General features: G+C 40.7%; 1 protein-coding gene across 1 annotated transcript in view; it reads right to left on the bottom strand.

Annotated features, from left to right (window-relative positions):
• Arhgap42 (Rho GTPase activating protein 42) overlaps positions 1-24,431 on the bottom strand; it is a 231,360-nt gene that overhangs the window by 21,722 nt on the left and 185,207 nt on the right. Inside the window, exons 9-14 of the mRNA XM_028763356.1 lie at positions 14,152-14,252; positions 12,163-12,272; positions 9,045-9,123; positions 7,734-7,773; positions 1,429-1,491; positions 214-288 (exon numbers count right to left, since the gene is read on the bottom strand). Coding sequence (XP_028619189.1) covers positions 214-288; positions 1,429-1,491; positions 7,734-7,773; positions 9,045-9,123; positions 12,163-12,272; positions 14,152-14,252 — 468 coding nt within the window. The remainder of the gene's footprint in view (positions 1-213; positions 289-1,428; positions 1,492-7,733; positions 7,774-9,044; positions 9,124-12,162; positions 12,273-14,151; positions 14,253-24,431) is intronic.

Here is a 24,431-nt window from a genome sequence, read left to right as displayed (position 1 = left end):
AGCAGACTGGTAAAATGTGGGTTCTTACATCCATGGTCTTGGGTTCAGGTGGCAGCACTCCCATGTCTCAAAGCAAACTTTCAAAAGTTAACTTTCAATATGATGTAAGAATTAACAAAGATAAGAAACCATCTATGTCTCAGAGAAACCTGAATTGGATTACCTGTACAAATATCCAAAATCAACAGCACCCCTGTTTCCTCTAAAACTTACAAAATGTGGTGTTCATGAGTTTCTGGACCTTGGAGTTCACTCCTCCTATTCGATACAGGCCCAAGATGTTGATGCCTAGTGGGACAAAATTCACAAGAGAATGACTTTAGGACTGTCTCAAACATAGAGTCTAAAAGTCCCAAACAGGCCCATGCAGAATCTGAAAGACACTTATCCAGTTTTGCTGTGGGTTCTTTGCCATCCTACCCTGGAAGCACCTACCCAGCACAAATATCTGAGAGCAGACACTGAACAGTGATTTATGTCTTTCAAGATCTTCAAAGTCCTGAAGTAAAGCTGCCTATTCACCACTCTTTGAATATAAAAATGCATCAAAGATAGATGAAGACGAATATTTCTCATCTATTTCTTCTGCACTAGAGGGTCCTCTTCATTCAATGGTCCCGTGTCATGTACATTTTTAAAGACAGGAGAGCAGATTGAGAAAATCCAAGGATTTTACTCCACCCCTTAGGAAAACTGTGAATGCAAGTTCAAAGAACTCTGAAGCACAACGGGACTTTAGCTTTAAGCAAGTGTCTCAGGAAGTAAGTGTTTCTGGAGGCAGTTTCATGAGGTCATGATTTATTCCCACAGGGAAAGCTGAAAGACAGCAAGCATGAAACAGCCATTCAAGTCACAGAGGGGAAGAATGCAAGGCAGGTAGACCATGGGTACAATCTTCCTAAGGTCTGACCTCTAGTATGTAAAAAGCTGAAAAAGCTTGCAATGATAGATAGTATGTTGCCCTCCTGCAAGAAGTAAACGTGGTGACATGTTTGACAAAGCTATGAGAGAAATAGAAAAGGGGTTGGAGAGAGGCCTTGGTGGTTAATAGTACTGCCTATTCTTTTAGGAGCCACGTTTACTTCCTAGCACTACGAAATGGCTTACAACCATCTATAAGTCCAGTCTCAGGGGACCTGATGCCCTCTTCATACCTCTTCAGACACTAGGCATGCACACAGTATGCATAGATACATTCAGGCACTCACACATAACTACAGAATAATATAAATAAATCTTAAAAAAGAAAGCATGTAATTCGATTGAAAATATAGCTAGCTATATATTCACATAGTTTAAATCTATAGCATTCTCAAAATTATTTTTCTGTGTGTGCCCCAAAGCTCACTTCCATTTCTAGGTGAGGGGTTTGGGTGGAAGAGGGAGCTACACATACAGGGTTAACCGTGCACCCATCGTCAAACTCACCTCTAGTTTCCACAGCTTGAATACATTTTCTCACGAAGTTGAACCCGGCTTCATTTAAGTACACTGCAAGTGAGACACAGTCTAATTAAGATCTGCTGTGGAGTTTGCCTTCCCCACTTCAGCTGGCTCTGCTCTGTGTCCTCAAGGTTTACCAGCACAGTAGTTGCTACTGCATTCACCAAATATCTTAGTTAATCAAGGAGCCTGACACTCAGTTACTCCATCAAGCTGCACAGTAGGAAGCACAGACCAATCTATGTTGTGTTGAGACCCTCTACTTTTCCTGAGGCAGCATCCCCCCCCCACTTCCAGAGGAGTGAAAAGAGTGAGTAAGGCCTTTCAGGTACTCATTCTTACCCAGGAGGCCACTGTAGCAGCATGAGACCCTTAACATAATACATCAGATTGCTGAAAACTCTAATGCTCTCTTTTCATTTAGGGTCTGGGTTTCAAGCCCGCTTCTCTTTAAGTCATGCTTTACACTCAGAGTAACCCAGATGTTCTCAGTCCTGGTGCAGGACTTGTGAGTCCAAGTGCAGGACCTGAGTCCATGGGCAGGACCTGAGTCCATGTCCAGGACCTTCCCCCACACTTGGTCTTGAAGTAGAAAATAGCAAGTAATTTTCACTCCGCTAGACTTTCTTTAAATCAGGCTTAGGGTTTGTGAGATGGTTCTGTGAGCAGAGGCATTTGCTGCCAGACATTATGACCAGAATTTGATACCTGAAACCCACAAGGAAGAAGTAGAGAATCAAATCTTCAATTTGTCCTCTGAACTCCACACAAGTGCCACTACAGCATGTGCCTACCAACTATAGCCATCACTCAATATCAGTCATGTAATAAATACATAAGCTGTGAAGGCAAAACTAAATTAGATTCATTACATAAAGGAAAACATTTAAAAATGCCAAACAAGAGGACAAATCTGAAAAGTCTTTATAGTGTAATAACTTTCATCATATGTGGGAAGCGTGTAATTTTTTGGTATGCCAAAATAGTAATAAATAAGCATAATTTAAACCAATAAAATTAAAACCCTTTCAACTTTAAATGGTTTCGGTTTTAACTTAAAAGGTTGGGTAACTTGGCCTATTGTTCCACTTGTCAATAAAACTGGACAGGAGCAAGAAATCATCTTCAAACCGTTTCAATAAAACTAGCCTTTAACACACAGAACCAAGAAAACAGTGTCATGGAAAATGGAATTATTTCGTTACATGTTATTTTTTAGTCAAATAAACAAGAGACAGGCTATCAATCAAATGGAGACTGGAATTTGGAAACGATGCCCCTGTCTATCCTAATACACTGAAAGTGGCTGCCTTGTGTAGCTCAAAAATGTTACAGTTCCTTTGACTCCGTGGGGCTAGAATATTACATGGACCCCACCCTTAGTTTCTTCCCAGGGTTTAAACGCATGATCATAATTAATTCAGGGTGTGGAGGAAAATCAAAACAGTCCTGGCAATACCAACTGGAAATTTTGTTCATTGCCTTTGACTGTCTGCACTTTGCCTCAGAGCTGGCTCCCTGGAGCTGAGATGAGGTTGCCAGGCAACCCCGCAGGCTCATCCAAGCCTGGGTATGATGCTATGCGACTTGGTGCATGTCCACTAGCTCTTACAAATGAGATCCTTCACCTGAAAGGTGTGAGCAGTGGCAATGGGTAGACACACCTGTCGTGCCAGCACTGTAGAGGAGGATGGAGGATGCAGAGGTTAAGGACAGTGTGGGCTACACAGGAAGACTGTGTTAAACCCAAAGCTAACAGCAACAGCAAAAGACAGCAGAAATGAGAGGGTCCTGTGAGGTGAGTGGACGGAAAGCAGAAGACGCACTTGAAACCAGATGAGAAAGCGAGGAAGATGATGTGTACACTTCCAATTAAAATTCAGGTCACTAGGAGCTGGAGAGGTAACTCAGGAGGTAAAGTGCTTGCCACATAAGCATGATAACTGGAGTTCAGATACCCAGCAGGCCACAAAAAAAATACAAAGATTTAATTAATTAATTAATTAATTAAAACAAAAAAATGGCCCCTTAGGTAGAGTTGGTGGCTCAACCATAATTCCAAACCCAGCAAGCAGAGAGAGCTGATCCCCAGTTAAGCTGGCTAGTGAGACTAGTGACCTCCACTCAGAGAATAATGTGGAATAGCAATCGAGGGTGACTCTAGACATCAGCCATAGCCCTCCCCATTGGCAACAAGTGCACACACACACAAGTGTGCACACAAACATATATACATATAAATACAAACACACAGAGACATGTAAAAATATTCAGACACTTGCCCATACACAACACATAAAGAAAATGGCAAAAGAGAGAAAAAAAAACTCTTGCTAGTTGACATTGTTTTAATATCTTTTACAAACTAAGGATAAAAATCTCTTCCTTTATAGAACTTCTAAAGGATGAATTAAAGTAACCATTGGAAAGCTACAAATGGTGTTTTATGTAGAGTAGGTGCTGTGGGGTGTTGGCTCTGTGCTCACGCCTATTGTCGACTGAAGTATAATACAAACCCCTATGTATAGGCGGACACTTCTTGAGCCAGGCCTTCCTTATTCTTTGGGTAATATCTGAATCAACTACAGTTTGAGGAACTGTCAACCAATAGTGTCGGTTTTTTTGTTTGTTTGTTTGATTTTTTTGTTTTTGTTTTTTGTTTTGTTTTTTAAACAGACATATCATATTACTTAAAAATAAAACAACAACCAAAAAATTGCAAATTGGGGCCTGAGCAATGCTTTGTTTCTTTGAATAGACATAACTCATGCATTCAGTGGGGAAGTGTTGTGAACCTAGGAGGCAGCTGAAAAGATTAAGCAATGTTTCTACGGGATTATTATACTTCAATAAATCACAATGATCGAATGCAACATGCCACTGAACTGAAGAGACTGAGCACACTGTTTACATATATTCACTACTTTGTCCTTCATGCAGGAAGACTATATTTCTTAGAATCTTGAAGACTAATTATGGATCAATGCTATCCAACGAGATGGGATGGAAATGATCCTATGTCACTTCCAAGCAGACCAACATTATTGCAATTGGCATAAGATCAGCCTGGTGTGGAAGGAGGTTACTCTCTGAACTCCCAAGCCCCTGAGGCCTTGTGTGAACATGCACTGTGAATCATATAAGAACTTCTGCTGCTGCAAGCCTCTGAGGATCTGCAGATCCGCTGTCAACACAGCCTGGCCTGGCCTTCTCTCATTTATAATGTGTGACTTAAGCAAGTTTTGCTGTGACAACACAGACTCAAGGAAATAAATTCAAGCCAACAGAATTCATATTCTTAATGAGAATTATACACCCCCTCTGCATCATCTCTTGTCAGCTCGCAGTCCTGGAGGTCTGTGGAACAGTGCCTCACTACAGTGATCAGCAGTCACTGCTGCGATGGGAAAAGGGTATGTGGTTAACACCGTTTGTCTCCAGTTGACTTGTAAAATATAGTCGTGGGAAGTGTCAGCTCTTAGGAAATTTGTGTGATACAGCATTAACAATAGTCTGAAGCCAGGAGAGGGTTTTACATTGCTTTCATTAGTGCTAAGAAAAAATCGACTAAAGATGTTGTTGTTTTTAATGGCTGAAAAATAGAATCCACTTACTCTTCACTCCAGAAGAGACGGCTGTGGAAAACTTCATTAATAAGCTAAATGACACCAGTAAAAGGGGTGTGCATGAGCTGGGGTAAAGCTCCTGCCATGCAAGCTTAAAGTTTAAACCAGAGGTCCCTACATGAGGTTAGATTTAGGAGTTGCAACTATCCTCCTAGCACTCGGAGGGTAAGATGGGAGCCACAGAACAGAGATCCCCTGGAAGCCCAGAGCTCGGTAGCCTGGTGTGCTCAGCTGCAAACAGGAGGCCTTGTCTCTATTAAAGCAGAAGGTAAGGACTAACAGAGAGGTCTTTTTCTGATCTGCAAACAACAATGCTGCAGCACTGGGGTCCCCACACTTACACACACAGGTAGATATCTAGTGTTTCTCTTAACTCTCCTATGGAGAAAGACAAAGGATTTTTGGCATGGGGTAGAAAGAAAGGGAACTCATCATACATGTGGAGTTCTGGGTATAATTGCTTCAGAACAGGTGAACAAGACAAGCAACCAAATGCCGGTCCTTTGCTCCCCGTTTTCCACCATGCCTGAGTCTGAGCAAACTTCTTTGATGGCTTCCTCAAGGGGTAGAGTGGATCAGCTAAGGATATGATACGTGAACTCTCTGGAGACTGCCCTGTGTCCCACCCCTACTTATCCCTGTTTCAGAAAGACCAGAAGAGTATTCAGAGTCCACCTGCCACCAAATTTCCAGACACTGAAATCCTATAGCACTAATGGCATCTGGCCTGAAGACAGACTAACTTAATAAAGTTAGGTTACTCAATCAAAAGTTAAGTGCAAGCATTTCCTCCCTATTGGAAACTGTTCAGGGCCAAAGCTTTTATTAAAATCCAACAGAATTTTCCTCGAAGCTGTTTAGCATCACAAAAGCTGTGAATCTCAACAGGGTTCCAGCAGCAGTGAGAACAAGAGCAGCTAAGGAAGCAAAAGTCCTCTCTTTCAACTTCCTTCTGATTCAAAACCCAGCTCTCCCTTCTGGTGTGACCCCAGTGGTCTCTCCACACCTGCCCAAGGGCTGCCAGGAAAAAGCAATGCTTGTCTTTAATCTCCCACTCACGTTTCTAATCTGGCATTTTTTATTAAAACATACAGATATGTGTTTTTAGAGGGAAAAAAGAGGCAAGAAGATATTTATCTCGAGAAGCCATCAGGATCTTTCTCTTCTTCCTGAAGGATGAAGAGTTGGCCCTCTGCACCTGTTAGAACCATGTAATACATGTAAGCTAGAACTCCCTTTGATGGGAATAAAACTGTACTTGACCTTTGAACAAACAGAGCTTCGTCCTCATAGGAGGGTGAAATGATGGCCCAAGCTACCTAGAACACCTGGGAAGTCCCAGCGATAGATAAATTATCCAAGCAATTCAAAGCTCAGGAGGGAGAATGTTCACAGACATCAAGTGTTTATAATAGGAAGAGAAAGGTTAATGTCTGTTTCACACTAGAAAGACCACACCCCAAAGCATACAAGGAGAAAGTCATCCAGACCATGGTTAAATGTTAAAGCTGTTTGAAAACTTTAAGAGTATGTACCCGACACAAACATTTATTAAAATGCACCCCTGTTATTCATCCAGGAATAAAGCAGTTGCACAACAGAAAAATGTAGAATAGACCACACAGGAGAATATGAACTAAATACTTTGGTTTTCAGAATTGCTACTCCATCTAGATCCAGGGGTGAAGGAACTGCTTTAAAAAAAACCACACACACAAAATTTGCCACCTGAGAAAAGACAGTCTTAAGGCAGCAGCAGAGAAAAACTGGGACACACTGATTGTCTTTCTCTTTGTTAAGGACCAAGATGGAGGTGTTGAGCCAGGACTACTAGCCAAGAAAGATGATTTTGTTTTCCTGAAAAATGAGTTCAGATGGCAAAATCATAGCGTTTTCCTAGCGAGGTTCTATCCTGATGATCCCATTTGAGGAGAAGTCCCATTCTCATTTCAACTGGACAGCATCTGCTTACCACCGAGGATAGCTAGTCTCCCCAAAGAAAAGAACTAACAATGTCTTATAATCTCAAGACTAATACATTATGTCCCATAACCACAAAGACATAGATTTGATATCCTGGACAGCTCTCTGTGGGATTCTTGTTGTGTTTCTCACATGAAGGTTTGCCTTAAAAATGATCAACTTTTCCTTTTCTAATGAGTTATTCAGCCTTATTTATAATATGGAGAGCAAGTACTGAATCAAGTGTGTCCACAAAGCAAGGGACGTCTTCCTGCTCAGGCTGTAGGATTTCTTGGCTTCACCAGCTTACCACAGCCTCACTCTCTGCTCTCCAACATGTCTCTGAACACTCCTAACACAGCCTTGTTGAGAACACTCCTTCATCCTTACTGTTTGTCTTCATGATTCTCTGTGGAATTAGGAGTTAAGGGTTTTCCCTCAGGCTGTGTTTGAGGGAATGGAACAAGCTGATGGGGACAACACCAGCAAGGATCATATTCAGAACTCATATGCTTTTTCTGTAGCTTTCTTGTTTTTCTCTTAGGAAATATGACTGGATTGATTTATGGTTTACTCTGCAGGGCAAGTAAGAATGTAGAATTTTTTTTCTCATTAAAAGTTTCTGTTTCTTTAAAAAGTCTTAGGCCAAAATCTAAGAAGCGTTCATTCAAAGATTCTAAAGGAAGAGGAAAAAGGACTTACTTTCTTCCTTCTTGCTAATTATGGCAGGCAGTGTGTAAATCTAGAGAAGAAAGAACATCAGTTAATTATTGCTGTTAATGGCCATGCAGAAGATCAGCAAGATGATGCTTACATTAAAGCAAAAATCGAGGGATTCTGCTCACAGTCCACCAACTGACTTCAGTGTGCTGCCATGTGCTCAGTTTATCTACTGACCTCCTGCTATGGGTCCATCCTGGGCTAAGTTTTGTCCTTCTCCATCTGACTTGGGCATTCCACTCTCTTTCCCAGCTCATGCTTACAGCAACTTCTCCTGGAAGTCTCCCTAGTGTGGAATTCATCTGACTTTGCTCCTTTCTCAAATTTCTTCCATGTGGGCACAGACTTAATGACATTGCTGAGATCACAAACCATCCCTGCACTTGATCTAGGTCAGGACTTCTTAGTCATTCGTGAAAAGATTTTAAAAAATTTAAAATCTACCACTGATTGAAATTTTGGATTTTTGATTGATTGACACTGTAATAACAAAAAACAAAAAAAAAAAACCCACAGTAGAAAAAGAAAATAATCACCACAGAGCCAGAACCTTTTACTATTTAGTTTGCTAGGCTTGAAATCACATCCTTAGTGTTAGACTCTAAATTTTAGACTCTAAAATGTACTCCCAGTACCTGGCACATCTGACTGTGGCCTAAGAATGGAGTTTGAGGGAGGGTCTCAGGGTCCACAGAACATGCTAGCTACTGCAGTTGCTCAGGCATTAGCTTGGTCTCTGTCATCAGTGGAATCTTCTCTAGTGATGGAGTGGTGTCTGTTTATTCTATGCATTCTCTATGACCTGGGAACATTGTATAGTAAGGAAACAAACAGCAAAGAACAGCTCCTCTCTTTCCTACATAAACTTCCCTGGTGTTTGTGAGTAAATTACCACATAGACATCAAAATGACTATTACAGACAAGATGTGCACCACATGGGGATGTCTCCCACCACAGCTCTGGTAAACTGCTGTTCTTTAAAGAGGCCTAGACCAGAAGATGACCCTACACATATTCTAAATAGTAACCTAATCAAATGAGGCAAGACATGCAGCCAAATTCATGATTATAAATATTTGAAAGTAATTTTAGGGTTGTACATTGGTCTCTGAAATCTCCCTGAAAGACAAATTACAAGTAGTAGCTACATGCTAATGACTGAGCAGACACCAGGAAAGCAGGACAGGCTTTCCTCTTCTTTGTTACTTAAATGCTTCCAGTTATATTATATACACATAAAAAGGAAATGAGGAGGTGCTTTGTAAGTTTCAGAGATGGTGTCATGGTCTTACCGGTTCTTTGCCGTCCATGGCCTCCAGCCAGAGTTTCCGGTTAGCTTCAGAGAATGCCTGTAGCGTAATGATGCCATGCCTATTAATAGACAGACACTCTGCATGTGAAATTCATTCCACTGTGCCTTTCACATTTGCTCATTTTCAAGTTCTTGATTAATTAATTATAAATTCATAATTTGGAAAGAAAAAAGATCAAAAGCAATGAAGAAAAATGGAAATAGAAAACTGGAAGGTATATTCTACAGTCCTCTTCCAGAAAAGTCACGCATGACAGCATGACAATCACACATGACAATCATACGTGACACTCAGACATGTCACTCACACATGACAGATACTCACACAGTACACTCACACATGACAGACACACATAACACCCATGCATGACACACATGACAGACATACATGACACTCACACATGACAGACATACATGACACTCACACATGACAGACACTCACACATGACACTCAAACATGACACTCACACATGACACTCACATACATGCATGCACTCACATACACATGCACACATACACCCTTACACACATACATGCATTCACAGATACATACATGCACATATACACCTTTACACACATACATTGCACTCACACACACTTACATGCACACATCATACCCTTACATATGTACATGCACAGAAACACACATGTGTACACACATATACTTACACACACATACCTGCACACATACATACATGGAAACCCAGAAAACATACACACCTACACACATGGACACCCACATACACAGACACACATATACACTTATACACATATACATGCACAGAAACACACATGCATACACACATACACACACACATACCTGCACACATACATACATGGAAACCCAGATAAACTCACACACATAGACATCCACAGACACACATATACACTTATATACACATACATGCACACATGTACAAGCACACACATGCACACACACTTTTTAAATTTAAGTGATGATAGATAAGTCATGACTGTATAAGGCACATGCTGTCTGAAGGAATTAATTGTTTCCCTGAAATAGTAAAAAAAAATGGCAAATGCGTATCCATTGCTGCTCAAAGTCACCTGACAATCAACAGTGAGAATGATTGAGCATGAGCCTGATGTGGGGGCAGCCAGTCACTAACAATGACAATGTGTGACGCCTCAGCTCACAACTAGCCAGTGGTCCTTAGCGTTTCTCTGCACTGTGATCACAGTGTTAAAATGAAGCCCCTAAAATAGTTCTCATGTCAGGCATGCAGGTATATATCTGCACCAGGGAGTCTGAGACCAGAGAACCACAAGCCCAAGGCCAGCATGCCGTACACAATGAGTCTGTGTCCAGGCTTGGACTACAAAATGAGATCCTGTCTCAACAACGTCCCCAAAGTGAGATCCTGTCTCAACAAACAGTGTACTCAAATTTCTCCCGTTCAACCACTGTGAAAAGTTACCTAAGGATGTATTTCCAGATAAAATAAGGCACCATATAAAGGGGAATTGAGGGTGATATAAAAACTTATAGATTATCTCATGTACGAGAATTGATATATACCCGTAATTCCCCTGCAAAACACTGGGAACTTTGATCATTTATATGAAATGATTAAAAACTTGGAACAGCATAATCTGTCAACAAATAACTTGTATTTCTTCTGTAGATAGTAAAATGGCTCACTGGAATGACAAGACAAGAAAGAAAGTATGGAAGGGCCCGGATAATTTGATGTGATTGATTTTGTTTCTTCGGGACAAGTTCTAAGTACCGCACGCTTTACAGACTTTAAGCTTGTGGTCCTCTTGCCTCAGCCCCAAGAGTGCTGAGATTACAGATGCACGTTGTTGTGCCCAGCCTGGCTCCACAGTTTAAGTCAGTATCACAGTATGGTACAATTAGTTTCAACACTCAATACCTGCTGGAGGGTTCTGGGTGCTGTGTTCATAAGAACACTTTATTATCTCATTTAACCCTCAGCAAACCCTGGAAATGTAGATTTATTTTCCTATTTTAGGGATGAAAATGACAAAAGCACAGAGTTTAAGTAATTATAACTAGAATAAGCAGAAATATAACAGTGCTGCCCACATAGGCGCCCTCTAGTGGCACTGAACTTGGCCAGTTCCGTGTGTCCTATTCCCTCTGAAATTTTCTTAGTCCATGATAGCAAGACCACTAGCCTTCAAGTGATGATAAAAATGCTTGTCCTGAGCTTTAGCCTGCTTTTGGACTCTTATCTTCCTACTGGGTTGCTTTATCCAGCCTTACTGTGAGGGGAAGTACCTAGCCTTACTGCAACTTGCTATGCCATGTTTGGTTGATATCCCTGAGAGGCCTGGTCTTTTCTGAAGGGAAACAGGAAGAGTAGATTCAGGGGTGGGAGTAGAACTGGAAGGAGAGGAGGGAAGGGAAACTGATCGGCATGTAAGATAGGAGAGAACAAATTTTAAAAGAAAAAATACTTGTTTTGAAACCAGCAACCAACATTGTGGGCTTCTTCCCTTTTGCTGGGGTGTAGGCTGCTCTGCCCTCTCCTTTACTATGATATATATATATACATACATATATATATATATATTTCATAAGTCTTATATATATGCATATATATACATATATATAACATTTCACACACACATACACACACACACACACACATATATATACACATACATATATATATATAAAATTTACAAGGTCTTCAGCAGCATCATACCTTGTGGTTTTCTTTTTCAAACATAATACAATGAAAATTTATTGGATAAATATGTGAAAGACTGAAATAAGTAGGTTGACAGTCTCATTACAAACACTATATACCAGTGGTTCTCAATCTTCCTAATGCTTTGACCCTTTAATACAGTTCTTCATGTTGCAGTGACCCTAATTATTACCATTGCTACTTTATAAAAGTAAGTTTCCTATTGTTCTGAATTGTAATATAAATATTCGTGTTTTCTGATGGTCTCATACAGCCCCTGTGAAAGGTCGTTCACCAGCAAAGTGGTTATGACCCACAGGTTGAGAATCTCTGCTCTAAGCCATTTCATGTTGTGCTTCTTTAGACTTACAAACAGAAATTAAGTAAAAACTACAAAGTGGAAAGTAATGCTCAAACCTTTCGACCACTTCTATGTCAAAGCAGAAGCGTTTGTCAATGGAATCTGTCTTTCGCCGGATACATGACTTTAATTTAAACATTTCGGGTGAACCAGTAACAAGGCCATTCTGAAAAAAAAAAAAAAGAAAGAAAGGTTACCAACATAATGAAGTGAATTGAGTACAGTGATCCAAAGTTGACAGCTGGAACTGTTACCTTACAGATAAGTCATGCATAAAGGTTTAACTCCCTCTGCTTTCTAATCTTCTCCTCTCACTAACAATATACTGTGTTTCATTTCAACAAATTCTGTCATAGGACTCCTTGTATCTTTAGGCTCATTTACTCTCAACAGGAACAGACACTATACATCATAGTTGTATGTGAGGTACATGTGCTAGGATACTGCACTATTTCTCTGTCAAAATCTTTTATTATAAAAAAAGTAAACATAATACATATAGCTAAGAGATTAGTGCCATGGGTATGTTTTTGTACTGGAGCCTTAGAGTGATAAACAGTGGCTTGCACCAAGTCCCAAAGGAGTCTCCAGAATAGGGAAGCTCACATTTGCCATTCTGTTCCTACAGGCAGCTTCACTGCTAACCCACTTCTCGGAGAATAAAATGCAAACTCTCTGGATGGGACAGAATAGGGGCCTGAGAGCTCTTGGGAGTTCTCTTCTACACGTGAGATGCCCATCTAGAACGCAGAAAAGTTTAGTTAGATGTTTGTTAACCATGTCGTGGTGGAGAACCTCACAGATTTATTATCAGCAGTCTGGCTTGGTTAGTTTGCATTAACACCCCAACTGTCACATAAGTTGAATATCTGTAAATTTCTCCTCTGAGTCACAGATAGACGTGAACTGTGACTTAATGACTCTGCAAGTGAAGCTGTCCACAGGTTCTTCTCTGGTATGTTCCCCTTCCTTGATGCCTGTCTTTCACTTTGAATTATTAGGCTCTGGTGGATGCCTAAGTTTCAACTAAGACATCTTAGAGTTTCTAGCTTCCATCATTTACTCTGCAATGTCCTACATGACAAACTGCTTGGGTGACTCATTTACTTTGTAGAGACAACTTCCTCCTCTGTTACAATAAGATTGGAACAAGTTATCTTTAGGATAAAATCCTCCTCTGGAATTCTTAGCCCATGACCAAATTAGCTAATTCACAAGATTGGGTTAGGATTGGGTTTGGGGTTGGGTTTGGGGTTGGGGTTGGGGTTGGGGTTGGCGTTAAGGTTAGGGGCTAGGGGTTAAGGATTAGGGTTAGGTTTAGGTTAACTAAAAAAGAAAAAAGAAGACAAAAAAGAAGGAAAGACAGACACAGACAGGAAGGAAGTTAGGAAAGAAGGTAAAAGAAAAGGAAGAAAAGACAAATAGACATAACGATGGAAAGACACAGGCAAAAAACAAAAGAGAAGAAAGAGTGAGTTACACTTTACATGCAACATAGGCTGTACCATTTCATCAAATCAGGAGCATCATCATGTCCTACAGTGCTGGCTAGCCATGAAACAGAGACACATTTACCTTTGGGGTAAGTGAGCCTTGATTGATTGCTTCGAAAATTTTGTTAGTCGGCATTTTGGTATGTGAATTTGTGGAATGTCAGATCCTAGGGCACACAAGAACATCTCTAGCACTGCTAGCTGAGACAGGATATAGAATCTTGGGGACAAGTTGGGTCCAGGCACTGTAAGTCCCTTCCTTGGTTGCTAATTAACCCATAGCATGTACTCCTCTTCTGAAGCCAAGAACATAGCAAGGTACCTCAGACATTTACTGAAGGATTCCTACCTGCAACTCAGCTGCTTATAAATACAAGATAGCCTCAGCTCAATAAAACCACTGCCCATTAGTTTTAATGTCCTTAAGGTCACTAAAAGTTCTCTTATTAAAAATTCATGCTGTTACTAAGGAAGGGAAGCACAGGTAACACTTTATTTATCTCCTATTCCTTAAATGACAAGCTTAATTTAAAAAGGAGAGAGCTCACTCACCATCTTCCCACTGGCTTTCACATCGGAGACGCTCATCGTGAACATTTTGCTTCCTTTGTCATAAGTACAGTAGTGTTTAATCCATGTGAAACCCAGTGGTCCTAGTGCAGGAGACAAAAACTCTTCAGATACGGTGAAATGCTCTGGACCTGAGTGTGTGCATGGGCACATGGAAAGTGTCCATTCATCACTATAGGTGGACCATTGAAAGCCAGTCTGAGGAAAGGTGACTGAGGACCATATCACAGACTCCAACAGCTTTACTCAATCTCCCTCAGAGAATCTGGAAACCGACGAGTGAACCAGTCTGTAAACCTCAGCTACCTTAACCTTATCTATAAGTGCAGAATTTGGTCAATAGGTCCAACCAACTATGGACAGAAAATATTTGAAAAAAAACCCACACAGACACTGAACATATATAATTATTTTTAAAGACAGGGGTCTTTCTCTGATTATTCTCAGTTGTACCATGCAGCCAAAGCTAGCCTTGAGCTCATGCTCCTCCTGCCTTTGGCTGCCGAGGGCTAGGATTACCAGTGTGTGTCACTCTCCCTGGCAGATGATTAGAGTCCTTTTAGTACTTGTACAGACATTGTACAAGTAAGCACTTGACAAATGAGTTAAGAGTGAATGATCATTTTCTCTGACATTGAGACCTTGAGACCTCTTACTAAGTGATGTAAGAAAAATAAGGGTGAAGATGGAGCTTGGAAGGTAGGATGCCCTCCTGTACGTTACAAAAGCAGACATGTGTCTCCAGGGCTGGAATTCAGCACTTAAAAGGCAGAGGCAAGAGAAGTGCGCAGTCATTACTAACTGCATGCCAAGGCCAATTCCACCTGGGCTACAGGAGACCTCAACATTTCAAAAACTTCAATAGTTCTTACAAATAATTCCCCTAGAGTCTTGTGGAAGAGCAGGGGATAGAACTGAGTAAGCTAGGGTGGGGAGTGTCAAGGACAGCACAAGAAGACCTACAAAGTCAACTAACCTGGGTCCATGTGGGTCACAGAGACTGAACTTCCAACCAAAGAGCATGCATGGGCGGGACATAGACCCCCTACAGATGTGCAGCTTAGTCTTCATATGGGTCCCCTAACAACTGGAGCAAGGGCTGTCTCTGACTCTGTTGTCTGCCATTGGATCCCAGTCCCCTAACTGGACTGTCTAGTTGGACCTCAGTGGGAGAGGTTGTGCTTAGTCCTATCGTGACTGGATGTCCAAGAGCGGGTGGTACCCAAGAGAGGCTTCTCCTTCTTTGTGGAGAAGTGGGGATGTAATGAAGGGAGGGATTTGTAATGGTGGGACGGGGGGTGGGCTGCAATCGGGATGTAAAGTAGAAAAAAATAAATTAATGAAAAACCCCTATTTATATCATTTGTACTAAAATAAATGTGTACTATCAGCGATTCTCACTTTGTTTCTCCCATAAACGCTACCCCTGTTCTCACAGCACAGCACTCCATGCTATGGGCTACTAGTGTCCCTGAAGAACCAGATGCTCCTGTGTCTGCAGTGGGGTGTATCCTTCATTCTGCTTTTCCCTGACAAAGAACAAGAGCTTACGACTATCCAGAAGATTGTTCTGAATCCAAATGTCATGATGGGCTGGGTGGGTGAGAAATAGAGCTTAGGGCTCCCTTCTTCAAAGGGTCTTCAGCTCCCACTACACCCACTTCAAACAGAATTCCTTAGCCACCTCTATGCACAATGTGACTGCTAGCAGGGTTTCAGAACCCTGCACTGAAAGGCAAGCAATTAGAAGAGAAACCTCCCCCCGCCAGACTGTGCTTCAGGAGCTGCTTGGTTTCATTTATGTTAATAATAGTGTCCTTGGTGTCAACTTTAACTTTGGTAAATACTTAAGCTACTTCAGATTTTAAAATGACAGGGTACACACACACTTGGCAACCACGAGGGATTATGGCAATTAGCTCCAGTTCTGTTTCGAGAGCACTTCACATCACAGTACTTGACAACACTTGATATTCCGTGTCATGTGAGGTAGACTACTTAACAGCTGGGGGTGCTGAGAGGGACACAGCTGAAGCAAACTGGCAGTGACTGGTACTTAGGTAGCGACTACTATGTAGGATCAGCTGCTGTTTTCAAATGAAGCAGCCATCGAGCTCTGATGGCATTTTAAACTGAAAATGTCTTATTTTCCCTGCCTTATCTTACACATGAAACCTCCTGCACTTCCTGCTGTGCATCCTCAAGGCTTGCTGGCAGCTGTGTGGGAGACGGTCTTAGATAAGTCCCTTAAAATCCACCTGCTTAAGTATCTGAAAAATTAAATTTTATCGCAACTTCAAGACTGCAAAACAAAAGAAACCCAGTCATCCTTCTCAGTGATCACAGAAAGGGGTGACAGATATTTGGTGTGATGAGGATCATATTCACCTACTACAAACCTTTACCTCAAAAGCTTCATGTTAGACTTTATAAAGTGCATGACACACCTAAGAAAAGCAAGCCCGCTAGCCATGTTCTCTTTAAAGGAATAATACTGTAAATTGTTTTTATTATTTTATTTTTGAAAATAAAATTATTTCATACAGTACATTCTGAGTATGGTTTCCATCTTGTCCCAGATCTACCCTACACCCCGCCATTCCAACTCCACACTTTCTTTCTCTCTCTCTCTTAAACAAACAAACAAGAATAAAACAACAAACAAATTAACAACAAAAAAATGAAGAAAGAACAAAAGAAATATAGACACACAGAGACAGGTGCATACACACACACACACACACAGAGACACACACACACACACTAAAAATTGAAAATTATAATGAATAAGTAAAATATCAGTAAGATTTTTAAAAAGCCCAAATAAAACAATATAAGATTCCCACCCCAGGAAAAGAAACTGTACAAAAGTACCTGACTTTATTTTATGTTGGCCATCTACTTGTGGTGGTGAGGCCTGTCCTTAAGAGTGTTTAGTAGGCCAAATGAGGCTCACTGAAGAAACTAATTTTTCATTTGTAAGCAGTTATCACTAGAAGATAGCTTATTGTCTAGGAACAGGAGCTGTGCCTGTTGCCACAGGATCTGTGAGTTCATAGGTGTACCAGTCATTCTGTGTCTGGAAAGCCTTGTTTTCTTGGTGTCTTCCATGCACACTGACTCTTAACTATCTTCCCACCTCCTCTTCCCCATAGTTCCCTGAGGCCCGAAGGGAGGGGTTTGATGGAAACATCCCATTTAGGACTGAGAGTTCCAAGGTCTGGCATTCTCTGTCCATTGTCCAATTGTAGGACTCTATCTCTTCCCAAATACTGCAGGAGGAAGCATCTCTGGTGAGGGCTGAATGAGACACTGATCTACGGGTATGGGGTTTCTTTTGTTGTTATTGTTTAAAATATTCAAAATGATTTTGCTTTTGTTTTGGAACAGTAGTCTTTGGTTTTATGGTTTTACCCTAGGTCCCCATGCTATCTAGTGTCAGGTTCTTGGACATCTGAGCAGTGTTGGGGATGAATTCCATCTCACGGAGTGGGCCTAAACCCAATGAGATACAGATGGTTAGAGCCACATGTTTGATCCACTATTGCACAAGCCCATCTTGCAGGCATGTCACCATGGTCCTCTAGTAGCATGCAGAGTAGCTTCCATTACTAGAACATCAGTCAGTAGGGGGTGAGGCTCTAGTTGCACATCGGCTCAAGTTCTCCATGTTCAGTGAGTTATACAGGTCTTATCTTTAGCAATAGCACATGAGTTTGTGGAGAGCAACCCCTAGCCTTGGAAATAGCCTTGACTTGTTTGGGTGTTTCCATAAGGCACCTTTGGCCAACAACTCAACTAGATCTAACCCATCCCTGGTACTGGAGGTTCTCTCAAAGAGACAAGAGATATCTCTTTGGGACTTTGTCTCCCCTGTTATTTGGTGATTCCATTTAGATTTTTTTTCACATATGTATATATTTTAAGAAGCGTCTACTGTAGTAAGTTTCTCTATGAGTCTTTAAATGGCCTTTAGTGTGAGCTATCCTTCCTTCTGTTCCCTTTCTTAACCCCTTCTGGCCTCCCCCTTCTCCCTCCTCGTTTCATGCTCGTTTTCCAGTCCCCTGCCCCATCTAATTATATATTCTATGTTCCCTTCCTTAGGAGATCCTGTCTCCCACCTGGTTCCTTACTCTAAACCTAACATCTGTGGTTATTTAGATAATAGCAATCCTACTGAAGGATCACCAGAGATCCTATGATCTTGATTTACCTTTAGTAGGTTGTACATACCAACAAATCTATCCATTTCTTTTAGATTTCCAAGTTAGGTGGAGTATTGGTTTTGAAAATATATCCTGATTCTCTGGATTTCCTTGGAGTCAGTTTTTACACCCCCTTTTCCATATCTAATGTTATTAATTTGGATCATCTCAGTGTCTTTTAGTTAATTTAGCTACAGTTTAGCAATATTATTGATTTTTTCAAAGAACCATTTGTTTCATTTATTCTTTGTATTTATTTGTTTTTATTTTATTAATTTCAGCCTTGAATATGATTATTTCTTGCCACCTACTGACTTTGGGCACTATTTCTTCTTTTTGTTTTTTTGTCTTTTAGATGTGCCATTATGTTGCTAATATGAGATCTCTCCAACTATTTTATGTTGTCACTTACTGCTAAGAGCTTACATCTTAGACCTGCCTTCATTATGTCCAATATGTTTTTGATGTTATCATTTTCATTACCCTAAAAGATTTCTAAGTTTTCATTAATTTATGTCTTGAGAAATTTATTATTACCGATGAGTTCTTCAGTTTCCATGAGTTTGTATACTTTCTGCTATTTTTGCTTTTGTTGATTTCCAGTTTTAATCCATGGTACTCAGGATACAAGGATTTTTTTTTTCAGTTTTCCTATATATATATCTATTGAGATTTGATTCAGGTCCAAATATGTGGCCAATTGTGGAGAAAGTTTCATGAGATGCTGAGAAGTATATTCTTTTTGTTTGAGTGAAATGTTCTATAAATATCTGCTAGGTCCATTTGATTTATGCTGTTATTTAATTTCAGTATTTTTCTATTTAGTTTTTGTCTGGATGACTTGTCTCTTGATGAAAGTGGAGTATTGAAATCAGCCACTATTACTATATGAGGATCAATATGTGATCTTAGCTCTAGTAGTGTGTATTTTATAAACTTGAGTGTCCCAATGTTCAGTGTATAAGTGTTCAGAATTGTGGTATCCTCTTGGTAGACTTTTTCATTGATGAAAATGTAGTGTCCTTTTTATTCCTTATGATAAGTTTGTATTTGAAATCTATTTTGTCAGATAATAAAATGGCTGTACCTGCTTCCTTCTTTGACCCATTCACTAGGAATATCCCCTTCTGTCATTTTACCCTGACGTGATATCTATTCTTGCAGGTAAGATGTGTTTCTTGGATGTTATAGAAGGATGGATCCCATTTTCACATCCAATCTGTTAGTCACTGTCTTTTTAGTACAGAATTGAGATAATTATTGAGACATATCAATGAGCAGTGCTTTCTGATTTATTCTTTTCTGTTATTTTATTGTTGTTATTCTGGTGGTGGTTTACATGTACACTTGTGTGTGTGTGTGTGTGTGTGTGTGTGTGTGTGTGTGTGTGTGTGTTAGAGTGGAATATAGATGGATTAGGAGAAATATCTGAAACTGGGTTTAGGAAAAGGCTAAAAGTATCCTGTTCCCCACTAGAATCAAGGTCCCCAGGGCCTAAGAAGTGTGGTTGGAAGAGGGATCCTGCAAGTTTTCAGTAAAGCAATGAATTGTCTGAGAGACAGGAATGTAGAGGCTAGGGAACCATGTGTGTGAAGCAAGAGTTGGAATCTTTAGTGAATGGAGTTGAGGTGGAAGAAGAGACACTTGTAAAGATTTTACCAGGCTGAGAGTGAGACCATGGAGGTCATACTGGAGGACAGGAAGAATAATGTCACCCTTACCAGAGTGCCTGCCAGCTGCGGTCACTGGAGAGCCTGAGTAGAGTGTCTCTAGATATAGATGGCTGACATGATGGGTTCTAAGTCATTTTAGGAATTAAATAAAACAAGCCTATCTTGTACAGACTAACAAGGATTCAGAAGTAGTCCTTTTAATAACCTCACTGGAAATTGAGATATTTCATACATATTATTGCTAATTCATGAAGCCTGAATAGGAATGAATATGAACAGATAGGCTAAATTCAGAAAACTGCACACAAAAGCAACACAGTAAGCAACAGAAAGCTGAAGATACAGAAGTTTATAACACGCTTACCTAACCATCCACAAAGCCTTAGGTTCATTCCCCAGCTGTGATTCACTGGGCATAGTGGCACGGTCATAGGGGAAGAGGGCCATTGTGGAGAGGCACAAAGGTCAGTAGTTCAAGGCCATCCCCAGATAAATATTAAGTTCAAGGCCAGTCTGAAGGAGACATGAGACCCTGTTTGAAAAACTAATCAAAATCCAAAAGGTGGATGTCAGTCAAGGAATGCCAACAGATTTCTGACTATGAAACCCATGCACTTCCCAGGTTAACTGAAGACTATCAGATGAGACTTAATGCTGCACAGGAGGGGACAATGTCAGCAGCTCCCATGCACATAAAGAGCTCCATATCCAGAAGACAGTGACTGTCTCTGCCCTATCTTATCATCACTGACTGCAGCGATGATTTCAAGGGTGTACACATATAGGAAAACTAGTTTATAGAAGATACCAGTGGCCAAATCCAACTAGTGCCATTGCATACATGACGCAGGCAGGAACAGAGAAACCCCAAGTAGAAACTGTGTTGTATCAGTATCAGAGAGAGCTTCATAAAAAGAAAGGAGTCATCTTGCCTGTGAAGGTCTCCAATGCCAGACACTGTTCAAGTGTTCACTCACAAGAAGGGCATAAACACAGGAGCCTTTCATGAGGGACCTTCAAGAAGCCTTGCTACAGGGGAAAAGTGAGCGGAAAGCGTGAAGGTAGAGAAGAAACTTTGAAGAGGCCTTTGCACAAGTCTAGCCCGGGCTGAGATGGGGAGGTAACAGAGAGGTGTGAGTGAAAGGGTCTTAGGAAGACACAACAGACAGATTAGATTCCCTGATGTAGAGACAGAGAACTGAAGATTCCCAGCAGATTTGTAGTCTAAGAGAATGTGATTGAAATAAATGAAATAACCTCAGGGTAATGTCAGCACCACAGAGGTTCAGGATGACCCTGAGGAAAACCAATTGTCTAATAATAAGATATGGATATCATATAAGTGCCTCAAGTCCTCACTAAGTCCATCCATTCAATCCTCAAGTCTACCTTATTAAAAGGCACACACTTAGTAGGCATGCCTACAAATGCTACACTGTCTGGAGACGGGGCAGCGTGGCCCCGTTCACTGGACGGACTACTGCATAGTGAGTGAATAACATAGATTTGAAGAGTAGGGTCAAGATAATGTTGGCAGATAATCCAAACCCTTTTCTGTTTAAAAATCAAACCAAAAAATTGACAAATTGAAGCAAATTTGTTCTGACTTTCAATTTTTGCTTTGTTTTGTGTTGTTTTGAGAAAGAGAGAAAGAAATGAAGCATGAAGCTATGATGTTGAGTGGGTAGAGAGGGAAGTGAGGGCTTCTGGGATGAGTACTGGGGAAGGGAAAACATGATCAAAATAGAGTGTACAAAAGTTTTAATTAAAAAACAAAGAATTGGTGTGTATGTATGGATCACAGCAACTATCTATGTTATCTAGGGAGAAAACATGAAATAAAATCTCAGGCCAGAATGCCTCTCCTGTGTTTGTCTCCATATTTGATGTCTCAGTGCATGCTTCTCTATGCCACAAATCCTCACCTTTGGTGAATCCCACACTCAGTACAAATTAAACTACTCTCTGATAACACTCCCTCTGACCCTTCAAAGTGAGAAATTTAAAATAAATATCCCCAAATGCTGTGTGCCAAGCCAAATCTATACCTCATATTATCTGAACCAGTGGCTTGATCTATGACTAGTGGATTGATCTATGAACCTGAGGCTCAAACCTATTTGTTGAGGCTTGGTCTGTTGCTGTGTACTGTAATGCTAAATTCTATACCTGCAGACCCAGGTCTAAGAGTGAATTCTCCTGTTTACCAGCTTTTGTTGTGCAAACCCTGCTCCTTAACTTAAAACTAGTTGGTTGAATAAAATTAGCTACAGCCCAACATTGGAGGATCAGAGGGGTAGGTTTTCAGTTACCTGGTTGGGGGTGGAAAAGCAAGAGGAGAAGGAGGAAGAAGCTGCCAAGAGGAGAGATGTGAGCCACAGCCAGAAGAAACAGCAAGTTATCTTCAGTACACCACTGGGGAAGTAGCCAGGTCAGCAGTCAGAAAAGTAAGTTAGGAGTTACCACCCCATCCCAGTAATTATCAAAAACAAAAATAAATAATCATAGTCTGAGTTTCATTTATATGTAAGCTAGTTGGGGATAAGTTTAAAATAGTTATACTATAGCTATTTTTTAGGCTGTAATTATAAAATAGTCGGAGAGTCATCAAGATTCATAACCTCAGATCTGAAAGGAGCACACAGTTAATGAAAGACAGTCCTAGGCTCTCACCTGAGCCCAGGTTCCTTGTCCAACCAGACTATATGGTAACTCATGCCTGCCAAGTCTGTTCATCAAATTGGTATGTGCTTGTACGACACTATTTAATAACTTTCCACAACCTGAGTGTCTCACATGCAACTTTCATTGGCACGTTAGTGACCGTGTTACAAATGCACAGCAAATTCATTCACAGTTAATGTTACTGCTCTGGGTTCTATATCACAAATCCTTCAACTACAATATTTTGCCAACTAAACAACATTTTCCACCATTAGCATGGAGAGTTTGGAACAAGCTTCCTTGAGTATCTTATAGTCTCAATGGGCAGGACAAGAAATGAAAAGGCTATGGCTGACGGTGATGTGTCTGTGTGTCAAAGTTGACATATGTGGGATGTTACAGATTTTGCCAACTTGATACAAACCTAGACTTACTGTGGAAGAGGGGATCTCTACTGAGGCATTGCCCTTATCCGGCTGCCCTGTGGGCATGTGTGTGATGTATTTTCTTGATCGCATATAGATGCAGAAGAGCCATGGCCACTGTGAGTGGTACCATCACATGGTGAGTGGGCCTTGGCTCTATAAGAAAGGGAATGGAGCAAACCATGAAAAGCAAGCTAGTAAGTAGTTTTCATCTATTATCTCTGCTTCAGTTCCTGCCTCCAGGATTTTGTCCTGACTTTTCTCATTGCTGGTCAGTGATGTAAAATGTAAGCAGAATAAAGCTTAACCTCCTTCCAAAACCAGAAAGCAAAAACAAACAAAAGAGTGCATGAACAAATGTTGCTAAGCTTTGGTGGCAATTTGATTTCTCATTGCTGCAAAAATCGAAACATGCAGTTTTCTACTTTCCAAAGCACATACTCATATTTTCATGAGGCAAGAAATAACAGCTAACTCATCACAAATGTAAGAATGGCACCTTAGGGGACATCTGACATGAAAATGTGTTGGTTTAGTCAAAATAATCAAGGTGGTTTCATTTAATGAACACACACAGAAAGGACCCCAGATACCCATGTGTGAGTGGATTTATGTTGACGTTTGTGGGAAAAATATTCTGGGCATGGGGTTGTTATGACAAGTCTGTGTTGCATTTGCTATTTGTTTCTCACTTCAGGAAGTAGAGAGTGCCAATGTGACATGGCATAATTGCTGCATTACTTCTGAAAACTGGCAGAGCCCAGAATTAATGACATGATGCTGCAGAGGGAAAGATGACTAGTGCAGTCACCAGCCTGCGTCATCCTGACGAAAACTTTCATTCTCAATCTCCTATGGGACTTTAAATAGAGAGCACTGCCACAATTACCTTCTAAACCTGATCCTTGTATTCTTTTCACCTGAGAGCTTGCACAAAGCCTGTACTGAAATAACACTTCTTCTCTCTGGTGATGGTAGTGATGGAGAGAAGACTGTCTTATATTCTGTACAAAAATTCAGTCTTCCTTTATGAAACTTTTACTTTCAGGTAAGTAACCAAGCTGTGTGGTGCAGATACAGCATACTGAATTATAAGACATACCAAATCCAGGGCTGGCTATATGGCTCAGCAGTAAAAGGGTCTGCAGCCAAGGCTTACAACCTGAGTTCAATTCCTAGGACAAAGATGATGGAATGATGGAAGGAGATCCCACAAGTTGTCTTCTGACCTGCACATAGTACTGTGTTCATGTCCATATACCACACACGCACACACACACACACACACACACACA

Source organism: Grammomys surdaster, unplaced genomic scaffold (genome assembly GCF_004785775.1).
Source record: "Grammomys surdaster isolate TR1022 unplaced genomic scaffold, NIH_TR_1.0 138, whole genome shotgun sequence".
Lineage (NCBI taxonomy): Eukaryota > Metazoa > Chordata > Mammalia > Rodentia > Muridae > Grammomys > Grammomys surdaster.
Note: the sequence above shows the minus strand (reverse complement) of the source record. Positions and strands in the feature narration are given on the sequence as shown.